The sequence below is a fragment of the Oncorhynchus mykiss genome, chromosome 4 (genome assembly GCF_057628025.1).
Source record: "Oncorhynchus mykiss isolate SJ-2025 chromosome 4, ASM5762802v1, whole genome shotgun sequence".
NCBI lineage: Eukaryota > Metazoa > Chordata > Actinopteri > Salmoniformes > Salmonidae > Oncorhynchus > Oncorhynchus mykiss.
The window spans coordinates 15400227-15423600 of NC_143025.1; the positions used below are offsets into that span (position 1 = coordinate 15400227).

Below are 23374 nucleotides of genomic sequence, written 5' to 3' on the forward strand. Positions count from 1 at the left end.
AGGTGCTTTAGTAACAAAACGGATGGCACTGTGATAAACTGCATCCAGTTTGCTGAGTAGAATTTTGGAAGCTATTTTGTAGATGACATCGCCGAAGTCGAGGATCGGTAGGATAGTCAGTTTTACTAGGGTAAGTTTGGCGGCGTGAGTGAAGGACGCTTTGTTGCGGAATAGAAAGCCGACTCTAGATTTGATTTTAGATTGGAGATGTTTGATATGAGTCTGGAAGGAGAGTTTACAGACTAGACAGACACCTAGGTACTTATAGATGTCCACATATTCTAGGTCGGAACCATCCAAGGTGGTGATGCTAGTCGGGCGTGCGGGTGCAGGCAACGAATGGTTGAAAAGCATGCATTTGGTTTTACTAGCGTTTAAGAGCAGTTGGAGGCCACGGAAGGAGTGTTGTATGGCATTGAAGCTCGTTTGAAGGTTAGATAGCACAGTGTCCAAGGAAGGGCCAGAAGTATACAGAATGGTGTCGTCTGCGTAGAGGTGGATCAGGGGATCGCCCGCAGCAAGAGCAACATCATTGATATATACAGAGAAAAGAGTCGGCCCGAGAATTTAACACTGTGGCACCCCCATAGAGACTGCCAGAGGACCGGAAAACATGCCCTCTGATTTGACACACTGAACTCTGTCTGCAAAGTAGTTGGTGAACCAGGCAAGGTAGTCATTAGAAAAACCGAGGCTACTGAGTCTGCCGATAAGACTATGGTGATTGACAGAGTCGAAAGCCTTGGCCAGGTCGATGAAGAGGGCTGCACAGTACTGTCTTTTATCAATGGCGGTTATGATATCGTTTAGTACCTTGAGCGTGGCTGAGGTGCACCCGTGACCGGCTCGGAAACCAGATTGCACAGCGGAGAAGGTACAGTGGGATTCGAGATGGTCAGTGATCTGTTTGTTGACTTGGCTTTCGAAGACCTTAGATAGGCAGGGCAGGATGGATATAGGTCCGTAACAGTTTGGGTCCAGGGTGTCTCCCCCTTTGAAGAGGGGGATGACTGCGCCAGCTTTCCAATCCTTGGGGATCTCAGACGATATGAAAGAGAGGTTGAACAGGCTGGTAATAGGGGTTGCGACAATGGCGGCGGAAAGTTTCAGAAATAGAGGGTCCAGATTGTCAAGCCCAGCTGATTTGTACGGGTCCAGGTTTTGCAGCTCTTTCAGATCATCTGCTATCTGGATTTGGGTAAAGGAGAAGCTGGGAGGCTTGGGCGAGTAGCTGCGGGAGGGAGGCGGAGCTGTTGGCCGAGGTTGGAGTAGCCAGGAGGAAGGCATGGCCAGCCGTTGCTTGTTGAAGTTTTCGATTATCATGGATCTATCGGTGGTGACCGTGTTACCTAGCCTCAGTGCATTGGGCAGCTGGGAGGAGGTTCTCTTGTTCCCCATGGACTTTACAGTGTCCCAGAACTTTTTGGAGTTAGAGCTACAGGATGCAAATTTCGGCTTGAAAAAGCTGGCCTTTGCTTTCCTGACTGACTGCGTGTATCAATGATCAGCAGGCTCAGATAATAATAATCACAGTGGTTGTAGAGGGTGCAACAGGTCAGCACCTCAGGAGTAAATGTCAGTTGGCTTTTCATAGCCAATCATTCAGAGTATCTCTACCGCACCTGCTGCTCCTGCTGTCTCTAGAGAGTCATTAGGCCAGGTATTCCTGAGAGAGAGCGAGATTAAAGTCATGTGACCTCATATACCTTAAGACTGTATAGGCTTATGTGACATCTATACGCAAGCTTTTATCTATTTTAGTCGTGTCATTTATTTACTTTTTGGCTTTTTAAATTGAACTAAACTTCACTACAGCATTCACCATACTTTACTTTACTTATCCAGTGGTAAGAGAGTGTATAGTCCCATGGATATGTTGCTCTAATGTGGTAGGGCCTGTCCTAGGACTTGGCCATGTATTGCTCGACACTTGCACAACATGACACTTGAGCTGGCAGTTTAAAGAATGGGATGGAAACTGTGACCCTGCTCCAACAACAAGTACTATGATATAATTACTGACAACTGAGAGTCAGGACCTTGATTTACTGTTTCATGCAGTCCAGTATGAGTCTCCTATCACTGCTGTTAGGCCGTGGGGTCTCCCTAGGCCAGAGGGAGGATATCCTTCTAACTGGCCAATCAGTAGCATTTCCAGCTTCCAGGAATTCAACAAGCCATGTTGATGAGCTTTAGGTAGTATATGGATGCCCTCCCTATCTCTCCACTCAGTTAGAGAGTATCCTGGGACCTGGGCTGCCCCTGACTTTCAGATTAGTGGCAAGGATAGCACCCAAGGCTCTGAACACAGAAACACAGGGAGACACAGACAGACAGGCCAGGACAGTCTGATCTGATCCCCTAGAAATACTTTAAGCTGCTCCTTAAGTGGTTACCAACAGCTCAATACCCAGGTCAGTGGGGTTCACATGGATGACATATGTCCCTATTTATAAACATGTAGATATGAAAAATACCAAAAAGGTGTGTGTGTGCGCGCATTTTCATCTGTCATGTTTTGAAACTAAGTTGATAGGGAGGGGCAGTGTGGTTGGGATGTTATACAGTGCCATATGCTGTAGGCCTACACCGCTTTTTTAAATTGAATGTGGATCGTTATGTCAAGGGGTTGTGAATTATATGGGGAACGTTTTTTCATGAAGCAGCATGAGAAAGTGAGAGAACCGTTGACTGGGGCCTCCATCCTATGGTCCTGCGGTGCCCCATGCTCTAGTCTCTGGACCACACAAGCCTCAAGTACAGTAGAGGTAGAGAATCCTCACATAGGGTTACACCATAGTGTTACCGTCCTATCTCTCTCTACCCCTGTCCCCCAGGTATATCCAGGCTGCCACCTCACCAAAGGACATTATTATCGTGGTGGACATCAGTGGCAGTATGAAGGGTCTGAAGATGACCATCGCCAAGCACACCATCAACACCATCCTGGACACACTGGGGGAGAACGACTTTGTCAACGTCATCGCTGTGAGTCAACCCTCCTCCTGCCACTAAACACCAACGGAACAAGAAATCTCAGGGTCTTGTAATTTCCATGTGTTGAAATGTGGTGTTCAGTTGACTAAGCCATTCCCATTACATTATCACACCTTCACACATGACCTGTTACACCACTACACTGTTACATCACAACAGTGTCACACTGTTGACAGGACTACAGCCCTGCCTTGTCTTTTCTCCCCACAGTACACTGACTACGTGCGCTACGTAGAGCCATGCTTCAAAGGCACCCTGGTGCAGGCTGACTTGGACAACCGCGAGGTAAGTCCATTATCTTCTTCAGGTAATCTGTGGCCGCTAAGCCACGGAGCTCTTACCTCTCAGCAGGGCTCTAGCAACTCAAAGTGTTCTGTTATGACATTACACCGCTATGGAGGTGGAGAGTGAAGGGCCACCTTGACTGTCAGTCATGCTGCTAAGCTAGCTGCGGAGAAGTTGGCTCCACCTGTTGGCCTAGTTCCTACTTCATGTATTGGCCCAGTGTGGATCAGAGAGCAGGCCAGGTCAGCCGTCATTCACAACCATCAGCCTACTGTGGAGAGGGACTGTAATGGAGTGTGACTGACAGGGCTGGAATAATTTTAAAATATGTATACTGTAATATGTAGAACACAAATTTACATATATGATATTTTACCTTTATTTAATAACTAGGCAAGTCAGTTAAGAACAAAATCTTATTTTCAATGATAGCCTAGGAACAGTAGGTTAACTGTCTTGTTCAGGGGCAGAACGACAGATATTTTTTTTTACCTTGTCAGCTCGGGGATTCGACCTTGCAACCTTTTGGTTAATAGTCCAACATTCTAACCACTAGGCTACCTGCCTCCACAATATAGAAAAGTAATGTATGCATAAAGTGTATTGATAAGTAAATCAATGTGATTTTAGCGCGCAAAATGTGTACGTAGACTACATGTATGTTTGTCAGGCAGTGCAATGTGTGAGAGATAACATCCTGAAAACCAGGGCATGTCAGGTAGTGCAATGTGTAAGAGATAACATCCTGAATACCAGGGCGTGTCAGGTAGTGCAATGTGTGAGAGATAACATCCTGAAAACCAGGGAGTGTCAGGTAGTGCAATGTGTGAGAGATAACATCCTGAAAACCAGGGCTTGTCAAGCAGTGTAATGTGTGAGAGATAACATCCTGAAAACCAGGGCGTGTCAGGTAATGCAATGAGCGAGAGATAACATCCTGAAAACCATGGCTTGTCAGGCATTGCAATGTGTGAGAGATAACATCCTGAAAACCAGGGCTTGTCAAGCGGTGCAATGTGTGAGAGAGAACATCCTTAAAACCAATCAGTGCAATGTGCGAGAGATAACATCTTGAAAACCAGGGCTTGTCAGGCAGTGCAATGTGCGAGAGATAACATCCTGAAAACCAGGGCTTGTCAGGCAGTGCAATGTGTGAGAGATAACATCCTGAAAACCAGGGCTTGTCAAGCAGTGCAATGTGTGAGAGAGAACATCCTTAAAACCAAGCAGTGCAATGTGCGAGAGATAACATCCTGAAAACCAGGGCTTGGGACCTTATAATTTTCCAATAATTTAATTCTGAAAAAGTTTAGCTTGTTACGTTCCACTGTTCCAAACAAGGAAAATAAAGTTCTGAACTGGTTCGATACCAAAAAAAATGGTTTATGTCAAACCTTGAAATTCTAAATTAATTTACCAATCAGGGTGGGTTGAGCAGCTTGCTATGGAGCGGGCAAGCTATTTACATGTCTTAGACAGACAAGTGTAAGGCGCAAGGTGCGATAGAAAATGTGCGGGTGGGGAGAGAGTGTTGAAATGCTGGACATCTTGTTGTTATGACCTGCCTTGTTCTGAATTAGGCCTACATAATTATACCCTCAGAGGTGCGGCTTCTATGAAGGAACTTTGAATGTCTTTGAACTTCAGACAGTGAAATGTGATAACTGTAGTACCCTTACTACACTCTTAGAAAAAAATATGCTCTCTTGAACCTGAAAGGGTTCATTGGCTGTCCCCATAGGAGAACCCTTTGAAGAACCCTTTTTGGTTCCAGGTAGAACCCTTTTGGTTCCAGGTTTAACACTTTTGGGTGCCAAGTAGAACCCTTTCCACAGAGGGCTCTACATGGAACCAAAAAGGGTTCTCCTATGGCAACAACTGAAGAACCCTTTTGGAACCCTTTTTTCTAGCATTGAAAAACACTCTCTCCCTGATTTCTGAATCACGCGTGTAACTTCAGTAGCTACAGTAGACTATGCTTCGGGGGGAGGGGCAGATACCCTACACATGCACACACACTGTCAGGCAGACACTGGATTAGGTTTCTGAGTGAGGGCTTTGCATTCACGCTTTGTTGCATTTTTTGTGCGAATGGAAAAAAATGCCCAAAACATAGATGAATGTTGTTAATCGGTTTCCATGCTTTTAAAATAAAGGTTTTGATCTGGAACAGTATAGATCACTTTGTTCTGATTCTGTTCCTCAAAAATGTGCAATGTTTTAGGTTCTGTTCCTTGAACCGGTTCCAACCCCTGCTGAAAAGTGATGTTAAATCAGTAAATTAATCACTCTCTGTCCATATACTGTACCATAACAGTAATCAGTCAACTAACTGATGGCTGGGCAGGCAGACTGACTGGCAGGCAGGTTGGTGGGCAGACAGACAGACAGAGGGAGGGAGGGAGGGAGGGAGGGAGGGGGAGGGAGGGAGGGAGGGAGGGAGGGAGGGAGGGAGGGAGGGAGGGAGGCTCACAGACACAGGCAAAGAGGCAAGCATACTGGCCGATAAACCTTGCACTGGGTGATTTATGAGCAGAGCTACTAATGTTTTCCTGTTTGGTTTTATCCACCTGGCATCTGCTCCTACAGTATATCCTACAACCAGATCCTCTCACAAACATTCTGTATGCCTCTGGCACCATGATAGGTATAACCTCAGGAATGAGGTTCACACTCTGGTTACTCTTAGGACCTAGATTACTCTCTTTTGTTAAGGTAATTAATGCCTGTGTAGTTGCCAGGTGTGTTAAGTAAACAAACTTGGAACATTACACACTTGTTTTGCATTATAGTTTTCAATCAATCAAATACCATTGGAATAGTGTGTTAAATACAATTGTCACAAAGAGCTTTATAGCCAGCAACCAGGTCAGTGGCCATGAAAACTCTCTTGGTATTCAGTCAACTGGACTGGTGTATTAGACCTTACACTGTCATGTCCTGTGCTAGGCTGTGCTGTGCTGCATTTCTGTACTTTAAAAAAAATCACCTTTATTTAACCAGATACAGTGCCTTGCGAAAGTATTCGGCCCCCTTGAACTTTGCGACCTTTTGCCACATTTCAGGCTTCAAACATAAAGATATAAAACTGTATTTTTTTGTGAAGAATCAACAACAAGTGGGACACAATCATGAAGTGGAACGACATTTATTGGATATTTCAAACTTTTTTAACAAATCAAAAACTGAAAAATTGGGCGTGCAAAATTATTCAGCCCCTTTACTTTCAGTGCAGCAAACTCTCTCCAGAAGTTCAGTGAGGATCTCTGAATGATCCAATGTTGACCTAAATAACTAATGATGATAAATACAATCCACCTGTGTGTAATCAAGTCTCCGTATAAATGCACCTGCACTGTGATAGTCTCAGAGGTCTGTTAAAAGCACAGAGAGCATCATGAAGAACAAGGAACACACCAGGCAGGTCCGAGATACTGTTGTGAAGAAGTTTAAAGCCGGATTTGGATACAAAAATATTTCCCAAGCTTTAAACATCCCAAGGAGCACTGTGCAAGCGATAATATTGAAATGAAAGGAGTATCAGACCACTGCATATCTACCAAGACTTGGCCGTCCCTCTAAACTTTCAGCTCATACAAGGAGAAGACTGATCAGAGATGCAGCCAAGAGGCCCATGATCACTCTGGATGAACTGCAGAGATCTACAGCTGAGGTGGGAGACTCTGTCCATAGGACAACAATCAGTCGTATATTGCACAAATCTGGCCTTTATGGAAGAGTGGCAAGAAGAAAGCCATTTCTTAAAGATATCCATAAAAAGTGTTGTTTAAAGTTTGCCACAAGCCACCTGGGAGACACACCAAACATGTGGAAGAAGGTGCTCTGGTCAGATAAAACCAAAATTGAACTTTTTGGCAACAATGCAAAACGTTATGTTTGGCGTAAAAGCAACACAGCTGAACACACCATCCCCACTGTCAAACATGGTGGTGGCAGCATCATGGTTTGGGCCTGCTTTTCTTCAGCAGGGACAGGGAAGATGGTTAAAATTGATGGGAAGATGGATGGAGCCAAATACAGGACCATTCTGGAAGAAAACCTGATGGAGTCTGCAAAAGACCTGAGACTGGGACGGAGATTTGTCTTCCAACAAGACAATGATCCAAAACATAAAGCAAAATCTACAATGGAATGGTTCAAAAATAAACATATCCAGGTGTTAGAATGGCCAAGTCAAAGTCCAGACCTGAATCCAATCGAGAATCTGTGGAAAGAACTGAAAACTGCTGTTCACAAATTCTCTCCAGCCAACCTCACTGAGCTCGAGCTGTTTTGCAAGGAGGAATGGGAGAAAATGTCAGACTCTCGATGTGCAAAACTGATAGAGACATACCCCAAGCGACTTACAGCTGTAATCGCAGCAAAAGGTGGCGCTACAAAGTATTAACTTAAAGGGGCTGAATAATTTTGCAACCCAATTTTTCAGTTTTTGATTTGTTAAAAAAGTTTGAAATATCCAATAAATGTCGTTCCACTTCATGATTGTGTCCCACTTGTTGTTGATTCTTCACAAAAAAATACAGTTTTATATCTTTATGTTTGAAGCCTGAAATGTGGCAAAAGGTCGCAAAGTTCAAGGGGGCCGAATACTTTCGCAAGGCACTGTAGGCCAGTTGAGAACAAGTTCTCATTTACAACTGCGACCTGGCCAAGATAAAGCAAAGTAGTGCGACAAAAACAACAACACAGAGTTACACATAAACAAACGTAAATTCAATAACACAAAAGAAAAATCTATTTATAGTGTGTGCAAATGTAGAAGAGTAGGGAGGTAAGGCAATACATAGACCATAGAGGCAAAATAATTACAATTTAGCATTAACCTGGAGTGATAGATGTGCAGATGAGGATGTGCAAGTAGAGATACTGGGGTGCAAAAGAGCAAGAGGGTGATCACATTGTTTTCTCACCGTAAAAAAACCTCTCCCTCAGTTCAATTCAATGTTCAATTTAAGGGTTTATTGGCATGGGAAACATATGTTTACATTGCCAAAGCAAGTGAAATAGATAATAAACAAGTTAAATAAACAATTCAAAAATGTACAGTAAATATTACACTCACAAAAGTTCAAAAAGAATAAAGACAAATGTCATATTATGTGCAAATAGTTCAAGTAAAAAAGGGAAAATAAATAAATATAATTATGGGTTGTATTTACAATGGTGTTTGTTCTTCACTGGTTGCCTTCACTCTCCCTCCTCTCTCCCTCTCTCTCACTCTCTCCCTCTCTCTCTCTCTCTCTCCCTCTCTCTCTGCCTCTCTCTCTCTCCCTCTCTCTCTCTCTCCCTCTCTCCCTCTCTCTCTCTCTCCCTCTCTCTCTCTCTCTCTCTCTCTCTCCCTCTCTCTCTCTCTCCTCTCTCTCTCTCTCTCCCTCTCTCTCTCTCTCTCCCTCTCTCTCCCTCTCTCTCTCTCTCTCCCTCTCTCTCTCTCTCTCTCTCTCCCTCTCTCCCTCTCTCTCTCTCTCCCTCTCTCTCTCTCTCTCTCTCTCTCTCTCTCTCCCTCTCTCTCTCCCTCTCCCTCTCTCTCTCTCTCCCTCTCTCTCTCTCTCCCTCTCTCTCTCTCTCTCTCCTGTCTCTCCCTCTCTCTCCCTCTCTCTCTCTCTCTCTCTCTCTCTCTCTCTTCTCTCTCTCTCTCTCTCTCTCTCTCTCTCTCTCTCTCTCTCTCTCTCTCTCTCTCTGTCTCTCTTTCTCTCTCCTCTCTCTCTCTTCTCTCTCTCTCTCTCTCTCTCTCTCTCTCTCTCTAGCATTTTAAGGTGCTAGTGGATGAGCTTCACGTGAAGGGAGAGGGAAAAGTTGCAAAGGCCATGAAAGAATCCTTCAAAATCCTGAATGAGGTTTGCTTCCAACACACACACACACACACACACACACACACACACACACACGTATACTTCCACACACTTGCTGTTGGCCCAGTCTCAGTTCTTCACTGTGTGGTGCTTCCTCCCAGGCTGCGACCAAGGGCCAGGGCAGCCTGTGTAACCAGGCCATCATGCTGATCACAGATGGAGCCATGGAGGATTTCAAAGACGTGTTTGAAGAGTTCAACTGGCCTGATCGCAGGGTACTGTAGGGTATATCCAATATTTTCTCCATGTGAATAACTACATACACACTTGACCTACAGTAATACCTATTTACGGTACATTAAAATAAAATGTAATAAAATTGAATTGGTCCCATACACATATTTAGCAGATGTTATTGCCGGTGCAGCGAAATGCTTGTGTTCCTCGCTCCAACAGTGCAGAAATATCTAACAATACACGTAAATTCTTCTGTTATTCTATTTTCTATTCCCCTACTTCCCCTGAACAGCAAGGTGTTTTGAGGACATCACTTTAACAGCCTTATCAGTTTAATATGTTCAGTATTTACTTAATGAACTGACTGAATTGGATATCAGTCTCCTATACGGTCTCTTTCAGGTGCGCCTCTTCACTTACCTTATTGGCAGAGAGATGACCTTTGCGGACAACACCAAGTGGATCGCCTGCAACAACAAGGGTTACTACACACACATCTCCACTCTGGCTGACGTGCAGGAGAATGTCATGGAGTACCTTCACGTCCTGAGCCGACCAATGGTCATCAATCACAATCATGACATCATCTGGACCGAGGCTTACATGGACACTGTGGTGAGTACAGCAGCTATACTTACCCAGTGGGCTTTGCCGAATAACTGCAGTACATTCTGCCTTTTCTTCCAGGATCCAAATCTCCACTTTCTTTGGCTTCAAAGGCAACGTGTTGTTGTTGCATTTAACCACGTTTGTCACCTCACACTGCCCTGTTTGAAAGTCAACTGTCTACTGTAGTATCATGGTGTGCTGTCAGTTACATTAGTTCATTCATTCTGTCTGTCTGTGTAGTTTATGACTCCTCCCTGCATTTGTCTTTTGTCCTGCTACTGTGCTCATTCTCTCATCTCACCTCACCTCTATCACCGGACCTGACCCTCACTCACTCTGACAGCTACCCAATACGAAGGAGGTAAAAAGAGACTGTGGGAAATACATCTTGTCTGATAGGGAAGCCCTTTTAGTGTAGTCCTCTTCTGTTTAGGCCTTGTGGTAATAGTTAACGCTGTCTCCCAAGCTTTCGATTGGCTATCACCAGTTGCAGTTGTATGGCACCCTCTAGCGTAACGAGTCTTAATTGCAGGTATAGAAGTTAACAAGTAGGAGTAGTACCAGAACCAACAGCATTTTGATTTGGTTTAGGATAAACAAAACGTTATTTCTGATGCATAAATATGTACTAATGCTGCAATTATTCCTCCAGCTCTTCGCCACAAAGGCTCAAAGTTTACTTCTCATGACCACAGTGGCAATGCCTGTCTTCAGCAAGAAGAAAGAGACGGTCAGTTTGTTAGATTTAAATGTATATTTAACATAGGAATGGTGGTAATCAAAGTAATAACAGTTAGAAGTTGTAATTGTAGTTGTAGTTGTCCCTCTGAGGCACCAGACTATTCTTCCCCAATAGCCTGTTACAACTGTAGTAATCTAGAGCTATAAAAGGTATGTGAGGTACAGTACCAGTCAAAGGTTTGGACACACCTACTCATTCAGGGTTTTTCTTTATATATTAGTTGAGAACAAATTCAATTAACAGGTATATCTTGTTAAAAGTTAATTTGTGGAATTCCTTTCTTTCTTACTGTGTTTGAGCCATTCAGTTGTGTAGTAACAAGGTAGGGGTGGTGTACAGAAGATAGCCCTATTTGGTAAAATACCAAGTCTATATTATTGTAAGAACAGATCAAATAAGCAAAGAGAAACGACAGTCCATCATTACTTTCAGACATGAAGGTCAGTCAATGTGGAACATTTCCAGAACTTTGAAAGTTTCTTCAAGTGTAGTTGCAAAAACCTATGATGAAAGCTATGATGAAACTGGCTCTCATGAGGACCGCCACAGGAAAGGAAGACCCAGAGTTACCTCTGCTACAGAGGTTAATATCATTAGAGTTACCAGCCTCAGAAATTGCAGCCCAAATAAATGCTTCATAAGTAACAGACACATCTCGACATCAACTGTTCAGAGGAGACTGTGTGAATCAGGCCTTCATGGTCACATTTCTGCAAAGAAACCACTACTAAAGGACACCAATAAGAAGAAGAGACTTGCTTGGGCCAAGAAACACTAGAAATGGACATTAGACCGGTGGATATCTGTGGCTACTTTGAAGAATCTGAAATATATCATATATTTTGATTTGTTAAACACTTTTTGGTTACTACATGATTCCATGTGTATTTCATCGTTTTGATGTCTTCCCTATTGTTCTACAATGTAAAAATAAAGAAAAACCCTTGCATGAGTACGTATCCATACTTTTGACTGGTGCTTTATATTTGAACCTGGTCAAGCAGTTCACTGTGTGCACAGTGCATCTGTGTTGCAGTGACATGTTACTGTAGTTGTTGTGCCATTAGAAGTCTTATAAACCCTCCTCTCCCCTTCTCCTCCAGCTGAGCCATGGGATCCTGCTGGGGGTGGTGGGTTCTGACATCCCCCTGTTGGAGGTAATGAAGCTGGCTCCCAGATATAGGCTGGGTCCCCATGGTTACGCTTTCCTCATCACCAACAATGGGTACATCCTGGCACACCCTGACCTACGACCTCTGGTGAGTCCAACCGCTGTAGAGCTTACGCTTGCTTCCGACTATAGTCACTAGTAGGGTTGCATTATTACGGGAACTTTCAATAAATTCTGTGGTTTTCCCGAAATCCCAGTTGGTGGATTCCCAGAATCTGGAGGGAATAAGCAGGAATTCCGTAATCCTCCAACCAGGATTTATGGAAAACTAGGGAATTTATTGAAAGTTCCCAAAATGTTGCAACCCTCGTCTTTACTAATACTATTACAGTCCCTATTTATAATACTATAGTTAAGACTGCAGTCACCAGTACTACTACCACAGTAAAAACTACTACTAATACTACTACTACTCTGACCTGGTTTCATATACTTTTAGTGTTTATTTTAGGCTGCCTGGACAATTCATTCAACTAATAAACAATAATTATCACACTTCTACACTGTTGCTTTATTTCCATTTTTATTTATAGAGTAAATAATATAGATTTGATGTTGTAGAATTCTGAGACAAAAACAGAAAATACAAAAACAGTAGAATAAGATCAATCACAACGAAAGACATTTCACTGAGCAGTGTAAGGCGAGAGAAGCTACTCTGCAACATCCTAAAACATATAGGGATCAGACGCAATCACTTGAACACACACTTCAAACATGTAACCTTATTAGAAGCACGTATAGGATGTTTGTCACACAATATATCCAGTGGACTGTAGCACTCACATGAACACTTATACCTGTAATAAGTTGAGGACAGTTGAGGACTTGTGAGGCATCTGTTTCTCAAACTAGACATTCTAATGCATTTGTCCTCTTGCTCAGTTGTGCACTGGGGCCTCCCTCTCCTCTTTCTATTCTGGTTAGAGCCAGTTTGCGCTGTTCTTTGAAGGGAGTAGTACACAGCATTGTACGAGATCTTCAGTTTCTTGGCAATTTCTCGCATGGACTAGCCTGATGAGTTTCAGAAGAAAGTACTTTGTTTCTGGTCATTTTGAGCATGTAATCGAACCCACAAATGCTGATGCTCCAGATACTCTACTAGTTTAAAGAAGGACAGATTTATTGCTTCTTTAATCAGAACAACAGTTTTCAGCTGTGATAACATAATTGCAAAAGGGTTTTCTAATGATCAATTAGCCTTTTTAAAAATGTTAAACTTGGATTTGTTAACACAACGTGCCATTGGAACACAGGAGTGATGGTTGCTGATAATGGGCCTCTGTACGCCTATGTAGATATTCCATTAAAATCAGCCGTTTCCAGCTACAATAGTAATTTACAACATTCACAATGTCTACACTGTATTTCTGATCAATTTCATGTTATTTTAATGGACAAAAAATGTGCTTTTCTTTCAAAAACAAGGACTTTTCTAAGTGACCCTAAACTTTTGAATGGTAGTGTATACACCCACAATTCTACGTTTACAGAGCAGCTCTGCAGTGGCTCTGTTAAAGGTACTCTGGCACAGGTTGAGCTGGACTAGGTGATGATTACTACCAATAGTGGAACTCAGCACCCAGATTAACCCCAAAGCAAGTCGCACATTCCTGGAAGTTATTATTCTCAGTTAGTGCATGTTGTGGCAAATAAGCACATATATTTCTATGAGGGCCAGAGTCACCTAAGAATTAAAAAACACAATAGCCATAAAAACACAATATGCCTTGCACCACCCTCCCAAATCACAGTACATAAGAACAGAAGATTGTACAATAAAGGGAACACTGAGTGTAGCAGATCAACAGGGAACGCTGAGTGTAGCAGATCAACAGGGAACGCTGAGTGTAGCAGATCAACAGGGAACGCTGAGTGTAGCAGATCAACAGGGAACGCTGAGTGTAGCAGATCAACAGGGAACGCTGAGTGTAGCAGATCAACAGGGAACGCTGAATGTAGCAGATCAACAGGGAACGCTGAGTGTAGCAGATCAACAGGGAACGCTGAGTGTAGCAGATCAACAGGGAACGCTGAATGTAGCAGATCAACAGGGAACGCTGAGTGTAGGAGATCAACGTATTGTTTAGCAAGGTGTAGGACAGCTGCCAGAAGTTTAAGTCTCATCAATCCCATGAGAAGGTAGCTGTTCATTTGCAGAGTTAGGAGGAAAATAGTGAAAAGAATCAGACAGAAACATATTTTCCCTGCAGCAATATGCCACAAATAACAGGCAGATAGATCAAGCTCCTATTGGACAGTCGACATGTTGAGATGCTGTGAGATGTAGGAAGAGCATGCAGTATTGTGGGCTTAGGATGTTGGAGGGTGGTGCAAGGCACATTGTGTTTTTAAATTCTTTGTTCTTGTCAGTGACCACACTCAAACAGTCAGTGGCCACGCTCAAGCAGTCCAAAGCGTCTAACCTAAAGACCATCTCAATGATCAATTTGCAGATTTTGTGTGGGGTCACTGATTGGTTATTGAACAGAGCATGAATAATTTCATTAAATGGTTAAAGAGCCTCAGATGACAGCCTCATGCTCAACACCTAGAGCAGCACAGTGGAGGGTTGTATTCATTAGTGTACACCGTAGACTAAATGTTTTGCAACAGATAATGAAAACAAGCCTTTCTTATTGGGCAACTTCAGCTTGTCCCTCCCAGGCAACCATAACATGTGATTCTGGGTGCCAAGGTATTTTCTGTTTTATTGAACCTTTACAGTGCCTTGCGAAAGTATTCTGCCCCCTTGAACTTTGCGACCTTTTGCCACATTTCAGGCTTCAAACATAACGATATAAAACTGTATTTTTTTGTGAAGAATCAACAACAAGTGGGACACAATCATGAAGTGGAACGACATTTATTGGATATTTCAAACTTTTTTAACAAATTAAAAACTGAAAAATTGGGCGTGCAAAATTATTCAGCCCCCTTAAGTTAATACTTTTTAGCGCCACCTTTTGCTGCGATTACAGCTGTAAGTCGCTTGGGGTATGTCTCTATCAGTTTTGCACATCGAGAGACTGACATTTTTTCCCATTCCTCCTTGCAAAACAGCTCGAGCTCAGTGAGGTTGGATGGAGAGAATTTGTGAACAGCAGTTTTCAGTTCTTTCCACAGATTCTCGATTGGATTCAGGTCTGGACTTTGACTTGGCCATTCTAACACCTGGATATGTTTATTTTTTAACCATTCCATTGTAGATTTTGCTTTATGTTTTGGATCATTGTCTTGTTGGAAGACAAATCTCCGTCCCAGTCTCAGGTCTTTTGCAGACTCCATCAGGTTTTCTTCCAGAATGGTCCTGTATTTGGCTCTATCCATCTTCCCATCAATTTTAACCATCTTCCCTGTCCCTGCTGAAGAAAAGCAGGCCCAAACCATGATGCTGCCACCACCATGTTTGACAGTGGGGATGGTGTGTTCAGCTGTGTTGCTTTTACGCCAAACATAACGTTTTGCATTGTTGCCAAAAAGTTCAATTTTGGTTTCATCTGACCAGAGTACCTGCTTCCACATGTTTGGTGTGTCTCCCAGGTGGCTTGTGGCAAACTTTAAACAACACTTTTTATGGATATCTTTAAGAAATGGCTTTCTTCTTGCCACTCTTCCATAAAGGCCAGATTTGTGCAATATACGACTGATTGTTGTCCTATGGACAGAGTCTCCCACCTCAGCTGTAGATCTCTGCAGTTCATCCAGAGTGATCATGGGCCTCTTGGCTGCATCTCTGATCAGTCTTCTCCTTGTATGAGCTGAAAGTTTAGAGGGACGGCCAGGTCTTGGTAGATTTGCAGTGGTCTGATACTCCTTCCATTTCAATATTATCGCTTGCACAGTGCTCCTTGGGATGTTTAAAGCTTGGGAAATATTTTTGTATCCAAATCCGGCTTTAAACTTCTTCACAACAGTATCTCGGACCTGCCTGGTGTGTTCCTTGTTCTTCATGATGCTCTCTGCGCTTTTAACGGACCTCTGAGACTATCACAGTGCAGGTGCATTTATACGGAGACTTGATTACACACATTGTATTTATCATCATTAGTCATTTAGGTCAACATTGGATCATTCAGAGATCCGCACTGAACTTCTGGAGAGAGTTTGCTGCACTGAAAGTAAAGGGGCTGAATAATTTTGCACGCCCAATTTTTCAGTTTTTGATTTGTTAAAAAAGTTTGAAATATCCAATAAATGTCGTTCCACTTCATGATTGTGTCCCACTTGTTGTTGATTCTTCACAAAAAAATACAGTTTTATATCTTTATGTTTGAAGCCTGAAATGTGGCAAAAGGTCGCAAAGTTCAAGGGGGCCGAATACTTTCGCAAGGCACTGTATTTTGACAGTGGGTCATGCTGAGACCAAGGTCTCTTTCACAGATGTGCCCTGTATACACATGAATACACATCAAATACACATAAAAATACACATCAATTACTCTTCGATAGACATTATACACATCAGATACACATCAAAATACACATCAATTACACTTCAATATGAAATCTCAATAATAGTAGAGAGAATGATTTATTTCAGCATTTATTTCTTTCACCACATTCCCAGTGGGTCCGAAGTTTACATGCACTCAATTAGTATTTGGTAGCATTGCCTTTAAATAGTTTAACTTGGGTCAAACGTTTCGGGTAGCCTTCCACAAGCTTTCCACAATAAGTTCGGTGAATTTTGGCCCATTCCTCCTGACAGAGCTGGTGTAACTGAGTCAGGTTTGTTGGCCTTCTTGCTCGCACACACTTTTTTCAGTTCTGCCCACAAATTTTCTATAGGATTGAGGTCAGGGTTTTGTGATGGCCACTTCAATACCTTGACTTTGTTGTCCTTAAGCCATTTTGCCACAACTTTGGAAGAATGCTTGGGGTCATTGTCCATTGGGAAGACCCATTTGTTAGCAAGCTTTAACTTCTTGACTGATGTCTTGAGATGTTGCTTCAATATATCCACATCATTTTCCCTTCCTCATGATACCATCTATTTTGTGAAGTGCACCAGTCCCTCCTGCAAAGCACCCCCACAACATGATGCTGCCACCCCTGTGCTTCACGGTTGGGATGGTGTTCTTCTGCTTGCATGCCTCCCCCCTTTTTCCTACAAACATAATGATGGACATTATGGCCAAACAGTTCTATTTTTGTTTCATCAGACCAGAGGACATTTCTCCAAAAAGTACGATCTTTGTCCCCATGTGCAGTTGCAATCCGTAGTCTGGCTTTTTTATGGCGGTTTTGGAGCAGTGGCTTCTTCCTTGCTGAGTGGCCTTTCAGGTTATGTCGATATAGGACTTGTTTTACTGTGGAAATAGATACTTTTGTAGCTGTTTCCTCCAGCATCTTTACAAGGTCCTTTGCTGTTGTTCTGGGATTGATTTGCACTTTGTGCATCAAAGTACGTTCATCTCTAGGAGACAGAACGCGTCTCCTTCCTGAGCGGTATGACGGCTGTGTGGTCCCATGGTGTTTATACTTGTGTACTATTGTGTGTGCAGATGAACGTGGTACCTTCAGGCATTTGGAAATTACTCCCAAGGATGAACCAGACTGAGGTCTTGGCTGATTTCTTTTGAGGCACTGAGTTTGAAGGTAGGCCTTGAAATACATCCACAGGTATACCTCCAATTGACTCTCATGATGTCAATTAGCCTATCAGAAGCTTCTAAAGCCATGACATAATTTTCTGGAATTTTCCAAGCTATTTAAAGGCACAGTCAACTTAGTGTATGTAAACTCCTGACCCAGTGGAATTGTCATACAGTGAAATATAAATTAAATAATCTGTCTGTAAACAATTGTTGGAAAAAGTACTTGTGTCATGCACAAAGTAGATGTCTTAACTAACCAACTTGCCAAAACTATAGTCACAAAAAATGTGTGAATTGGTTGAAAAACAAGTCTTAATGACTCCAACCTAAGTCTGTGTAAACTTCTGACTTCAACAGTATACATGAATACTCACATCAATATATAAAAAAACAACACAATCATAGAAACCAAACATGTTATGTGGTCAATAATAAGCCTACTTGTTCCTTTTGGAGCCAGTTGCCATGGAGATGGAGCCTTTGAAGTCAGAATACCATGTCATGGAGATGTCCATCAAACACAGTTGTCCTAAGTGATTGGCTCAGCCTAGAGAATAAACACATATTACAGACAGACAGACAGACAGACAGACAGACAGACAGACAGACAGACAGCTGAGGTTCTATATAAAACTTGTATCTGTCCTCTTCCTGATTCTTTTCACCCATGTCATCTTCCTCATCTTCTCCTCTCCTGTCCCACAGTACAAAGAAGGTAAGACGCTGAAGCCCAAGCCTAACTACAACAGTGTGGACCTGGCTGAGGTGGAGTGGGAGGACATAGATGAGATAGTGAGTGGTATATATATTAACAGTAATATTAATACATAGATGAGATGGTGAGTCGTATATTAGTAATATTAATACATAGATGAGACAGTGGGTAGTGTAGTAGTAACAGTAATATTAATACATAGATGAGACAGTGGGTAGTATAGTAGTAACAGTAATATTAATACATAGAGGAGACAGTGGGTTGTATACAGTAGTAGTAACAGTAATATTAATACATAGAGGAGACAGTGGGTTGTATACAGTAGTAGTAACAGTAATATTAATACATAGAGGAGACAGTGGGTAGTATACAGTAGTAGTAACAGTAATATTAATACATAGAGGAGACAGTGGGTAGTATACAGTAGTAGTAACAGTAATATTAATACATAGAGGAGACAGTGGGTAGTATACAGTAGTAGTAACAGTAATATTAATACATAGAGGAGACAGTGGGTAGTATACAGTAGTAGTAACAGTAATATTAATACATAGAGGAGACAGTGGGTAGTATACAGTAGTAGTAACAGTAATATTAATACATAGAGGAGACAGTGGGTAGTATACAGTAGTAGTAACAGTAATATTAATACATAGAGGAGACAGTGGGTTGTATACAGTAGTAGTTACAGTAATATTAATACATAGATGAGGTAGTATAGTAGAAATATTAACACATAGATGAGACAGTGAGTTGTATAAAAATGTTTTGAAATGCTGTTGAGGGGCCCCCCCAAAATTGACATTTTCCAACAGACATTACCTGCTATGATTATTGCACATATACTGTACATACCATATCACATAACCCACCGACAACACACTGAATGTCTTCAATAGAGCTTGCCAGCTTGTAATCCGATTATTATTTTTTTATCCTTCTGGTTCATTCAGCTATTCCTATGGGGGAAATGAATGGGGGTTTTGGATAAAAGCCGAAAATAAGGTCTGAGGTTAACACAAGCTTAGGAGATCTTCTACGTTTTGTTCTATGAGATAATATCAGTCAGTTAACATGACCTTTATGAATTATGAAGCCTTTATGTGCTTATTTTGATTACATAACTGCTTATATCAGAAAAAGTGATGTTAGCTGCTGAAGATTATCTCAGAACAAAACGTAGAAGATTTCCTAAGCCTTTGTTTATCGCAGACCTTATTGCCGCCGTTTATCTAAACCCCCCCCCCCCGCCCAAAAAAAACATGAATTTCCCCATAGGCTTTGCCCAACGAGCCATGGCAGAGTTATTGCCTTCCAAAAGATGCCATTACCATTTCTCGCAATACAGTAGAACTCCTTTCTAGGTATGAATATATATTCATGTATGTTCTGGGCTCTAACAGTGCTGGTTGGGTAATTGTGCTGGTAAGGTAACTGAATTCAAGGTCAACAGTGATTGTGTGCATTATTGTGTGTGTTTTTTCCAGCTAAGGACAGCCATGGTGAAAGGGGAGATGGGCACTCTGTCTTTAAACGTGAGAGCATCAGTGGACAAAGCGGTGAGTGGGACCTTGTGTGTGGGGGGGTTAGATGCGGCTCAATGCCTTATGCCTAATGGAATATTAATAGTAGTCTCGTACACCCAACCCTAGGCAACAGCAGTGACTAGGTTCTGCTTTCAATGACGGACTCTTTTGGCAACTTCAATAAGTGAAGAAAAATTGTTCCGCGGCGGGTGCTCTTCAGATGGACAACTCTTCTAACAAATCAGGAGGCAGACATGACAGAACGTTGCGATTCAAAACTAGGCAGGCAAAACCTTTGCAGTGGTTCAAGTGAAGGTAGTTGATGCAAATTAGACACTTGCAAAATGCACTCATTAAAAATACCCTCCGTGATCTCCATCTTGCTAGCAATTATTTTGTAATGTATTCAAGCGGATAAGGTAGTGGTGTAGGCAGTGTCGTAGTTCCTCTATGCCAAAATGATGTTCTGTTATGTACAGACGTGTTAAGCCGGAACATTTGAAAATTGTCAACCCGGAGGTCTAGAGACACTATATTGATTCTAACTGTCTCATAACTCAATTCTCATTTTTTCTTCACAACAGAAAAGGCCTTTGTTCTTAACAAATGACTATTTCTACACAACCATCAACGATACCCCATTCAGGTAAGTGTGATGCTATGATAGCGAGTGTGGTATGTAGTCATAGCCCTGTTGCATTGAATAAAGCCAATGAACATCTCACTCACTCCTTTATTGTATGTATTTCCCTCTGCAGTTTTGGTATGGTTCTGACAAGGGGTCACGGACAGCTGATGTTCATGGGGACAGTCTCTGTGGAAGAGGGTAAGTCTCCCCACTCTGCCACTACTGGCCACTCTCTCTGCCTCTCATCTGCCCTGCTCTACTGCTACTGGCCACTCTCTCTGTCTTTCATCTGCCCCACTCTACTGCTACTGGCCACTCTCTCTGTCTCTCATCTGCCCCACTCTACTGCTACTGGCCACTCTCTCTGCTTCTCATCTGCCCTGCTCTACTGCTACTGGCCACTCTCTCTGCCTCTCATCTGCCCCGCTCTACTGCTACTGGCCACTCTCTCTGCCTCTCATCTGCCCCGCTCTACTGCTACTGGCCACTCTCTCTGCCTCTCATCTGCCCCTCTCTACTGCTACTGGCCACTCTCTCTGCCACTCATCTGCCCCGCTCTGCTGCTACTGGCCACTCTCTCTGCCACTCATCTGCCCCGCTCTGCTGCTACTGGCCACTCTCTCTCCCACTCATCTGCCCCGCTCTGCTGCTACTGGCCACTCTCTCTGCCACTCATTTACTGCAGAACAATCTGATTTATTTACTGGTTGCATCCAATCTCCACTCAGGCCTGCATGACCTGACGTCCCCTGATCTATCCATATCCAATGAGTGGTAAGCATGGATAAATACTAACAAATAAAATATTGACTGTAATAGTATAAATGACATATTATTGGACTGTAAATCCTCTAAATGCATTTACTGAAATATAACACTAAATGATAGTGTTGGACTGTAATAATTTATTGGCCTTAAATGGCCCTCCATGGAGTGAAACCCCCATTGTCTTTCCGTTCAGGACGTATTGTGAGACAGACATTGATCCTCACCACCGCAAATACTCTCAGCTTCAGGCTGTCATTCGCTACCTGCAGGGGAAGGAGCCTGACCTGGAGTGTGAGTACTTTCTCTACAGCCTGCCCCATAGATAAATACTTATACTTATTCAACCACTAACCCTAACCCCAACGCTGATGATATCCTAACGCTGATGTTACCCTAACCCTAACGCTGATGTTGCCCTAACCCTAATGCTGATGTTACCCTAACCCCAACGCTGATGTTACCCTAACCCAAACGCTGATGTTACCCTAACCCCAACGCTGATGTTACCCTAACCCCAACGCTGATGTTACCCCAACCCCAATGCTGATGTTACCCTGACCCCAATGGTGATGTTACCCTGACCCCAACGCGGATGTTACCCTAACCCTAACGCTGATGTTGTCCTAACCCTAACCCCAATGCTGATGTTACCCTAACGCTGATGTTACCCTAACCCTAACACTGATGTTGCCCTAACCCCAACGTGGATGTTACCCTAACTCAAACGATTATGTTACCCAAAAGCCAATGCTGATGTTACCCTGACCCCAAAGCTGATGTTACCCTGACCCCAAAGCTGATGTTACCCTGACTCCAAAGCTGATGTTGCCCTGACCCTAACCCCAACGCTGATGTTACCCTAACCACAACACAGATGTTACCCTAACCCCAACGTGGATGTTACCCTAACTCAAACGATTATGTTACCCAAAAGCCAATGCTGATGTTACCCTGACCCCAAAGCTGATGTTACCCTGACCCCAAAGCTGATGTTACCCTGACTCCAAAGCTGATGTTGCCCTGACCCTAACGCTGATGTGACCCTAACCCCAATGCTGATGTGACCCTAACCCCAACGCTGATGTGACCCTAACCCCAATGCTGATGTGACCCTAACCCCAACGCTGATGTGACCCTAACCCCAACGCTGATGTGACCCTAACCCCAATGCTGATGTGACCCTAACCCCAACGCTGATGTGACCCTAACCCCAACGCTGATGTGACCCTAACCCCAACGCTGATGTGACCCTAACCCCAATTCTGATGTTACCCTGACCCCAATGCTGATGTTCCCTAACCCAAAGCCTGATGTTACCCTAACCCCAATGCTGATGTTCCCTAACCCAAAGCCTGATGTTACCCTAACCCCAACGCTGATGTTACCCTAACCCCAACACTGATGTTACCCTAACCCTAACGCTGATGTTACCCTAACCCTAACGCTGATGTTACCCTAACCCTAACGCTGATGTTACCCTAACCCCAACGATGATGTTACCATAACTCTGATGTTACTCTAACGCTGATGTTATCCTAACCCTGATGCTGATGTTAACCTAACCCCAATGTTGATGATACCCTAACCCCAATGCTGATGCTACCCTATCCCCAATGCTCATGTTACCCTAACCCCAACGCTGATGTTACCCTAACCCCAACGCTGATGTTACCCTAACCCCAACGCTGATGTTACCCTAACCCCAACGCTGATGTTACCCTAACGCTGATGTTACCCTAACCCCAACGCTGATGTTACCCTAACGCTGATGTTACCCTAACCCCAACGCTGATGTTACCCTAACCCCAACGCTGATGTTACCCTAACGCTGATGATACCCTAACCCCAATGCTGATGCTACCCTATCCCCAATGCTCATGTTACCCTATGCCCAACGCTGATGTTACCCTAACCCTAACGCTGATGTTACCCTAACCCTAACGCTGATGTTACCCTAACCCCAACGATGATGTTACCATAACTCTGATGTTACCCCAATGCTGATGTTACCCTAACCCCAACGCTGATGTTACCATAACCCCAACGCTGATGTTACCCCAACGCTGATGTTACCCCAACGCTGATGTTACCCTAACCCTAACGCTGATGTTACCCCAACCCCAATGCTGATGTTACCCTAACCCCAATGCTGATGTTACCCTAACGCTGATGTTACCCCAACCCCAATGTTGATGTTACCCTAACGCTGATGTTACCCCAACCCCAATGCTGATGTTACCCTAACCCCAATGCTGATGTTACCCTAACCCCAATGCTGATTTTACC

General features: G+C 43.2%; 1 protein-coding gene across 2 annotated transcripts in view; it reads left to right on the top strand.

The window, feature by feature from the left end:
• The window catches only part of LOC110522741 (voltage-dependent calcium channel subunit alpha-2/delta-4-like), an 84098-nt gene that overhangs the window by 18511 nt on the left and 42213 nt on the right, over positions 1-23374 (top strand). The window contains exons 8-21 of one of the 2 annotated variants that reach the window (XM_090231221.1): positions 2838-2988; positions 3208-3282; positions 9048-9137; positions 9254-9367; positions 9732-9944; positions 10282-10299; positions 10591-10668; positions 11784-11939; positions 18157-18243; positions 19654-19725; positions 20277-20338; positions 20451-20518; positions 21049-21094; positions 21282-21379. In XM_090231221.1, the coding sequence (XP_090087347.1) occupies positions 2838-2988; positions 3208-3282; positions 9048-9137; positions 9254-9367; positions 9732-9944; positions 10282-10299; positions 10591-10668; positions 11784-11939; positions 18157-18243; positions 19654-19725; positions 20277-20338; positions 20451-20518; positions 21049-21094; positions 21282-21379 (1328 nt within the window). The remainder of the gene's footprint in view (positions 1-2837; positions 2989-3207; positions 3283-9047; positions 9138-9253; positions 9368-9731; positions 9945-10281; positions 10300-10590; positions 10669-11783; positions 11940-18156; positions 18244-19653; positions 19726-20276; positions 20339-20450; positions 20519-21048; positions 21095-21281; positions 21380-23374) is intronic. The other variant, XM_090231222.1, reaches the window with a different exon arrangement.